The sequence below is a fragment of the Haliotis rubra genome, unplaced genomic scaffold, assembly GCF_003918875.1.
Source record: "Haliotis rubra isolate DU_JTF1 unplaced genomic scaffold, ASM391887v1 Scf129, whole genome shotgun sequence".
Taxonomy (NCBI): Eukaryota; Metazoa; Mollusca; class Gastropoda; order Lepetellida; family Haliotidae; genus Haliotis; species Haliotis rubra.
This window is the reverse complement of record NW_025765214.1, coordinates 1,169,094-1,177,723: the sequence shown is the minus strand read 5'-3', so window position 1 is coordinate 1,177,723 and position 8,630 is coordinate 1,169,094. Positions and strand designations below refer to the sequence as shown.

The 8,630-nt window shown below is 46.6% G+C and overlaps 2 protein-coding genes across 2 annotated transcripts; both read left to right on the top strand.

The window, feature by feature from the left end:
* The first annotated feature begins 2,979 nt into the window (after positions 1 to 2,979).
* LOC124266957 (uncharacterized protein K02A2.6-like) lies at positions 2,980 to 4,473 on the top strand. Its single transcript, XM_046701810.1, has one exon. It carries the CDS (start codon positions 2,980 to 2,982, stop codon positions 4,471 to 4,473), a length of 1,494 nt encoding a protein of 497 aa, XP_046557766.1.
* Positions 4,474 to 6,983: 2,510 nt separating this feature from the next.
* On the top strand, positions 6,984 to 8,294 carry LOC124266956 (uncharacterized protein K02A2.6-like). The gene has a single exon (XM_046701809.1). The coding sequence runs from the start codon at positions 6,984 to 6,986 to the stop codon at positions 8,292 to 8,294; it is 1,311 nt and encodes a 436-aa protein (XP_046557765.1).
* The last annotated feature ends 336 nt before the right edge of the window (positions 8,295 to 8,630 follow it).

Here is an 8,630-nt window from a genome sequence, read left to right as displayed (position 1 = left end):
CGCACTGTCTGAAATAGGAAAGTTAACCCATTGGCGTTCCGCAAGCCATTACTGAGTGTTTTGCAGTTCTGAAGTGATGACGTTGTCCAGCTGCAAACTGTAGAAACCTTTCTTCTCATTTGTGGTAAAACGCTGTCGGCCACCTGCATGTCTTTTTCTGTAGCTTTTTCAAAGAATTGACATGAACTCCATGCCCTGCCGATAGTAATGTTATTGCCCCAGTGACATATGGGAGACAACTCCTGAAGCCTTGAGTGACACAAGCCAACAGGAAGTAGCTAGTTATCTCCCTTGGATCCAGGAAGTATGTACTGACCTCCCTTAGTTATGGCTGATTAAAAACCTGTGTTTAATGCCACTGTGTTTGTCATCCAAGAACATCAGCACGTACAGAGCATAACATGGTGTCAGAATAGCGGGATAAGCAAGTTCCATGCCTGCAGCTCATTCTACAAGTGTCATTTCATTCTGAAGGCTGATTTCTAATCGGATGAGACTGTTTTTGTGAACAATAGTGTGAACAAGCTCAAATCAGCATGGCTACCTCACAAGTAAACCCCTGCATTGACTGGAGCGCCAAAAATCTACCAGAAGAGTGGAAGAAGTTTAAACAGCATGTGACATTAATGTTCAAAGGACCCTTGAAGAAAGTTAGTGAAGAAGAACAGTGTTCATATTTGCTGATATGGGTCGGTGCCAAAGGTAGGGACATTTACAACACATTTACCATGTCTGAAACTGAAGAAAAAAGCCTCCAAAGCCATTTTGACAAATTTGAACAATATGTAGCACCGAAAACAAGCATTATCTTCGCACGTTACAAGTTTCATACACGTTCGCAAAAGGAGGGAGAGTCAATTGAAGAGTTCGTAACACACCTACAACTCCTCGTTAAAGACTGTGCATATGACAAGCCTGAAGAAATGGTCCGCGATAGAATCATTTGCGGCATTATTTCAAAAACAATCTGCGAGAAATTACTCACACAAGGCGACTCACTGACAATGCAGCAGGCCATCGAGATCACAAGATCTTACGAAATAACTCAGTCTCACCTGAAACTGATGTCTGCCTCGCACAGTGCTGAGAACGTTGATGCTATCAACAAACACAGAACAAGATCCTACCCATACCGACATGGTCCAGAACACAAATCTGGTCAGAATGAATGCGGAAATTGTGGGGGGCATCATGAGCACAACAAGAAGAAGTGCCCTGCCAGAGGAATACAGTGCCACAAGTGCAAGAAGTGGAACCATTTTTCCAAAGTCTGCCGCAGCAGTACACAGACGCAGAGACCAATAAACAACACAAGGGCAAGAAGAAGATCCACACTATTGATTATGCTTCGGACTCAGATTCAGACACCGACCTGTATATTGACGTCATCAATGGCGAAGCTAATGAGTTCCCCAACCAAGCCTTTGCCGATATCAGTGTGGATGGAGACCACACAATCAGCTTCAAGATCGACACAGGAGCACAAGTCAATGTCATTCCCAAGAAGGAATACGACAAGATGCCCGTCCAGCACCCACTCGAAGAAGCTGATCAGCGTCTCACCAACTACTCGGGACATGTTCTCAAAGTCCTTGGGCGTATTCAACTTCAGTGTCAGTACAGGGAACGGTCAGCAACCGAAAGTTTTTATGTTGTGGAAGCCAACGCACCTCCAGTAATAGGCCTTCTAACATCCTTGTCACTGCAACTCATCAAGCTTGTCCTTGCCCTGGAAGCCCAGCCGAAGGCAGAATCTCCTAACCCCATGACAAAAGAATCAGTGCTATCTGACTTCAAGGATGTCTTCACAGGTGTGGGAGAATTCGAAGGTGAATGCTCGATACATCTTAAGCCAGATGCTACCCCTTCTGTGCATCCACCAAGACGCGTCCCAATCGCAATCAGAGACCGGCTGAAAGATGAGCTCGACAAGATGGAGAAGATGGCCATAATCTCCAAAGTTACCGAGCCTACAGACTGGGTCAACTCCCTGGTTGTCGTTGAGAAACCTCACAGCGCGAAGCTCCGAATATGTCTGGACCCGCTTGATCTCAACAACGCCATCAAGCGACCACACTATCACATGCCGACACTTGAAGATGCGCTCACCAAACTGACAGGATCCAAATACTTCAGTAAACTGGATCCAAGATCTGGGTACTGGAATATCAAACTCTCTGAGAAATCATCATACTTGACAACGTTCAACTCAATATATGGCAGATACAGATTCATGCGTATGCCATTTGGACTTGTCTCAGCCCAGGATGAATTCAGCGTAAGATAGATGAAACATTTGGAGACCTCACAGGAACAGTTGCGATAGTTGATGATATCCTGGTTCATGGAAGGACCAGGAAGGAACATGATGCCAATCTACAAGCTGTACTAAGTCGTTGTCGACAAAAGAACGTCCGCCTCAACCCTGACAAGTTATCCATTGGCGTCACTGAGGTCAGTTACTTTGGTCATCTCATCACAGCAGAGGGCACAAAACCAGACCCCACAAAAGTTGAAGCCATCAAGCAAATGTCGCCTCCCAAAGATAAACAAGAGTTGGACACAATGCTTGGCATGATCACCTACCTCGCCAAGTTCGCACCTTCCCTTTCAGAAGTCACCAGCCCAATGAGGGAACTGTTGAAGCAGGACGTAGAGTTCCACTGGGACAAACGCCAAAACGACGCCCTGGAGAAGGTCAAGTTACTAATCACAAGTGAGCCCGTCCTCGCCTTCTTTGATCCGAAAAAAGCCCATTACTCTACAAGTAGATGCCTCGAAGAATGGATTAGGTGCCACCTTGCTCCAAGACAAGAAACCAGTGGCATATGCTTCAAAGGCTTTGACCCCCAGCGAGCAGAACTATGCTCAAATTGAGAAGGAACTTTATGCAATCCTGTTTGTTGCAAGCGGTATCATCAGTGCATCTATGGCCACACCGTGACCGTTGAGTCAGATCACAAGCCGCTTGAAAGTATCATGAAGAAACCTTTGACGGCAGCACCTGCACGCCTCCAGCGTATGCTACTGCAATTACAGAAGTATGATCTACGTATCGTCCATGTTGCAGGAAAAGACATACCAGTTGCTGACACGCTCTCGCGCAAGTTTCTGACTACAAAAGATGATGGGATGTCAGAAGAAATGGAAGCGCAAGTTCATATGGTACTCGCAAATCTCCCTGTGAGTGACCACAAGATGTCACAACTACGAGACGCCATTAACAATGATGTTCAGATGCAACAACTGAGGACAACCATCCTCAATGGTTGGCCAGATTCCAGAAGCGAATGTCCAGAAAGCATCATCGAATACTGGAATCATCGGGACCAACTTACCGTCATGGATGGTCTCATATTCAAAGGGGAAAAGATCATCATTCCCAAAGGCCAGAGATCCGAGCTCCTCCAGAAGATCCACTCCAGTCACTTCGGAATGGAGAAGTGCAAAGAACGAGCCCGTGACATTCTATTCTGGCCCGGCATGAACGCAGAGATTGAAGCTGCAGTTGCCAATTGTACAGTATGCTGTGAGAAACAGAGATCAAACAGCAAGGAACCACTACAGCCACATGAAATACCATGCCGTCCCTGGCAGAAGGTGTGTGCAGACCTGTTCACTTGGAACAACAAAGAGTACATCGTTCTGGCTGACTACTACAGTCGTTTCTTCGAAATAGACCAGCTCAGAAGCCTGTCTTCATCAGCAGTGATCCGCAAGTTATCCGTCAACTTTGCACGTCATGGGATCCCTGAAATCCTGATGAGTGACAACGGTCCACAGTTTGCATCAGCTGAATTTGCAGACTTCGCCAGCAGATGGGACTTCAAACATATTACATCAAGCCCCAGATATCCTCAGTCCAATGGACTAGCTGAAAAGTGTGTGCAAATATCGAAGAACATTCTGGACAAAACATACAAGGATGGCATTGATCCACTCCTTGCACTGCTAGAATATCGGACAACACCAGTTGACAACTTGGCTTCGCCCGCGCAACTTCTGATGAGCCGACGTCTGCGGTCAGTGCTTCCCACCACTGGCAAACAACTTCAGCCCAAAGTTGTCGAACCTGCCGATGTGTGTGCAAGACGCGAACAAGTTCAGTCCCGTCAGAAACTGTTCTATGACCGAGCCGCCAGGAATCTGCCACCGCTTCAAATGAATGACAGTATCTATTTGCAGACCGCTGACAAAACCTGGAAGCCAGCCCAGATCACCAGAGTAGATCCAAATCGCTCATACCAAGTGCAGACAGCAGATGGTGCCCAATATCAACGCAACAGGCGCCACCTAAGACACACACCAATGAGAAACCCCAGCAGCAATGCCGATGATACACCAACGGACTTAACATCAGTGCCACTCCAGAAGGTGACAGCATCAACATCGTCCAAACCAACACCGTCCAAACCAATGACTGTTACCAGATCTGGAAGAGTCGTAAGAGCTCCTCAAAAGTTGAACCTATAGACTGCAAAGTTACCCTAGTTGATAGTTCTTAGTTACTCAGTTAGTGTTGTTTAATTTACATGTTATCAGTTCGTGCTTTATCGTTACCAGAAAATATTAACAGACCAGTTGTAGTGATCTTGTTTCTGAACTGTGCCAAAGACATCTGGTCCGCCAGTGCCAAGTAACAATACGTGTGAACGCCCACGTGTATCAGTGTTGACATTATATACAAGATATCTTCTCCTATAACATTCTGATAGTATAGCATCCATATCCTAGTTGTTATGACACGAACATTTTGTTCAAAAGAAAGGGGATGTAATGTTATGGCCCCAGTGACATATGGGAGACAACTCCTGAAGCCTTGAGTGACACAAGCCAACAGGAAGTAGCTAGTTATCTCCCTTGGATCCAGGAAGTATGTACTTACCTCCCTTAGTAATGGCCGATTAAAAACCTGTGTTTAATGCCACTGTGTTTGTCATCCAAGAACATCAGCACGTACAGAGCATAAAGTGCGAGAAATTACTCACACAAGGCGACTCACTGACAATGCAGCAGGCCATCGAGATCACAAGATCTTACGAAATAACTCAGTCTCACCTGAAACTGATGTCTGCCTCGCACAGTGCTGAGAACGTTGATGCTATCAACAAACACAGAACAAGATCCTACCCATACCGACATGGTCCAGAACACAAATCTGGTCAGAATGAATGCGGAAATTGTGGGGGGCATCATGAGCACAACAAGAAGAAGTGCCCTGCCAGAGGAATACAGTGCCACAAGTGCAAGAAGTGGAACCATTTTTCCAAAGTCTGCCGCAGCAGTACACAGACGCAGAGACCAATAAACAACACAAGGGGCAAGAAGAAGATCCACACTATTGATTATGCTTCGGACTCAGATTCAGACACCGACCTGTATATTGACGTCATCAATGGCGAAGCTAATGAGTTCCCCAACCAAGCCTTTGCCGATATCAGTGTGGATGGAGACCACACAATCAGCTTCAAGATCGACACAGGAGCACAAGTCAATGTCATTCCCAAGAAGGAATACGACAAGATGCCCGTCCAGCACCCACTCGAAGAAGCTGATCAGCGTCTCACCAACTACTCGGGACATGTTCTCAAAGTCCTTGGGCGTATTCAACTTCAGTGTCAGTACAGGGAACGGTCAGCAACCGAAAGTTTTTTATGTTGTGGAAGCCAACGCACCTCCAGTAATAGGCCTTCTAACATCCTTGTCACTGCAACTCATTAAGCTTGTCCTTGCCCTGGAAGCCCAGCCGAAGGCAGAATCTCCTAACCCCATGACAAAAGAATCAGTGCTATCTGACTTCAAGGATGTCTTCACAGGTGTGGGAGAATTCGAAGGTGAATGCTCGATACATCTTAAGCCAGATGCTACCCCTTCTGTGCATCCACCAAGACGCGTCCCAATCGCAATCAGAGACCGGCTGAAAGATGAGCTCGACAAGATGGAGAAGATGGCCATAATCTCCAAAGTTACCGAGCCTACAGACTGGGTCAACTCCCTGGTTGTCGTTGAGAAACCTCACAGCGCGAAGCTCCGAATATGTCTGGACCCGCTTGATCTCAACAACGCCATCAAGCGACCACACTATCACATGCCGACACTTGAAGATGCGCTCATCAAACTGACAGGATCCAAATACTTCAGTAAACTGGATCCAAGATCTGGGTACTGGAATATCAAACTCTCTGAGAAATCATCATACTTGACAACGTTCAACTCAATATATGGCAGATACAGATTCATGCGTATGCCATTTGGACTTGTCTCAGCCCAGGATGAATTCAGCGTAAGATAGATGAAACATTTGGAGACCTCACAGGAACAGTTGCGATAGTTGATGATATCCTGGTTCATGGAAGGACCAGGAAGGAACATGATGCCAATCTACAAGCTGTACTAAGTCGTTGTCGACAAAAGAACGTCCGCCTCAACCCTGACAAGTTATCCATTGGCGTCACTGAGGTCAGTTACTTTGGTCATCTCATCACAGCAGAGGGCACAAAACCAGACCCCACAAAAGTTGAAGCCATCAAGCAAATGTCGCCTCCCAAAGATAAACAAGAGTTGGACACAATGCTTGGCATGATCACCTACCTCGCCAAGTTCGCACCTTCCCTTTCAGAAGTCACCAGCCCAATGAGGGAACTGTTGAAGCAGGACGTAGAGTTCCACTGGGACAAACGCCTAAACGACGCCCTGGAGAAGGTCAAGTTACTAATCACAAGTGAGCCCGTCCTCGCCTTCTTTGATCCGAAAAAGCCCATTACTCTACAAGTAGATGCCTCGAAGAATGGATTAGGTGCCACCTTGCTCCAAGACAAGAAACCAGTGGCATATGCTTCAAAGGCTTTGACCCCCAGCGAGCAGAACTATGCTCAAATTGAGAAGGAACTTTATGCAATCCTGTTTGTTGCAAGCGGTATCATCAGTGCATCTATGGCCACACCGTGACCGTTGAGTCAGATCACAAGCCGCTTGAAAGTATCATGAAGAAACCTTTGACGGCAGCACCTGCACGCCTCCAGCGTATGCTACTGCAATTACAGAAGTATGATCTACGTATCGTCCATGTTGCAGGAAAAGACATACCAGTTGCTGACACGCTCTCGCGCAAGTTTCTGACTACAAAAGATGATGGGATGTCAGAAGAAATGGAAGCGCAAGTTCATATGGTACTCGCAAATCTCCCTGTGAGTGACCACAAGATGTCACAACTACGAGACGCCATTAATAATGATGTTCAGATGCAACAACTGTGGACAACCATCCTCAATGGTTGGCCAGATTCCAGAAGCGAATGTCCAGAAAGCATCATCGAATACTGGAATCATCGGGACCAACTTACCGTCATGGATGGTCTCATATTCAAAGGGGAAAAGATCATCATTCCCAAAGGCCAGAGATCCGAGCTTCTCCAGAAGATCCACTCCAGTCACTTCGGAATGGAGAAGTGCAAAGAACGAGCCCGTGACATTCTCTTCTGGCGGGGCATGAACGCAGAGATTGAAGCTGCAGTTGCCAATTGTACAGTATGCTGTGAGAAACAGAGATCAAACAGCAAGGAACCACTACAGCCACATGAAATACCATGCCGTCCCTGGCAGAAGGTGTGTGCAGACCTGTTCACTAGGAACAACAAAGAGTACATCGTTCTGGCTGACTACTACAGTCGTTTCTTCGAAATAGACCAGCTCAGAAGCCTGTCTTCATCAGCAGTGATCCGCAAGTTATCCGTCAACTTTGCACATCATGGGATCCCTGAAATCCTGATGAGTGACAACGGTCCACAGTTTGCATCAGCTGAATTTGCAGACTTCGCCAGCAGATGGGACTTCAAACATATTACATCAAGCTCCAGATATCCTCAGTCCAATGGACTAGCTGAAAAGTGTGTGCAAATATCGAAGAACATTCTGGACAAAACATACAAGGATGGCATTGATCCACTCCTTGCACTGCTAGAATATCGGACAACACCAGTTGACAACTTGGCTTCGCCCGCGCAACTTCTGATGAGCCGACGTCTGCGGTCAGTGCTTCCCACCACTGGCAAACAACTTCAGCCCAAAGTTGTCGAACCTGCCGATGTGTGTGCAAGACGCGAACAAGTTCAGTCCCGTCAGAAACTGTTCTATGACCGAGCCGCCAGGAATCTGCCACCGCTTCAAATGAATGACAGTATCTATTTGCAGACCGCTGACAAAACCTGGAAGCCAGCCCAGATCCAGATCCAAATCGCTCATACCAAGTGCAGACAGCAGATGGTGCCCAATATCAACGCAACAGGCGCCACCTAAGACACACACCAATGAGAAACCCCAGCAGCAATGCCGATGATACACCAACGGACTTAACATCAGTGCCACTCCAGAAGGTGACAGCATCAACATCGTCCAAACCAACACCGTCCAAACCAATGACTGTTACCAGATCTGGAAGAGTCGTAAGAGCTCCTCAAAAGTTGAACCTATAGACTGCAAAGTTACCCTAGTTGATAGTTCTTAGTTACTCAGTTAGTGTTGTTTAATTTACATGTTATCAGTTCGTGCTTTATCGTTACCAGAAAATATTAACGGACCGGTTGTAGTGATCTTGTTTCTGAACTGTGCCAAAGACATCTGGTCCGCCAGTGC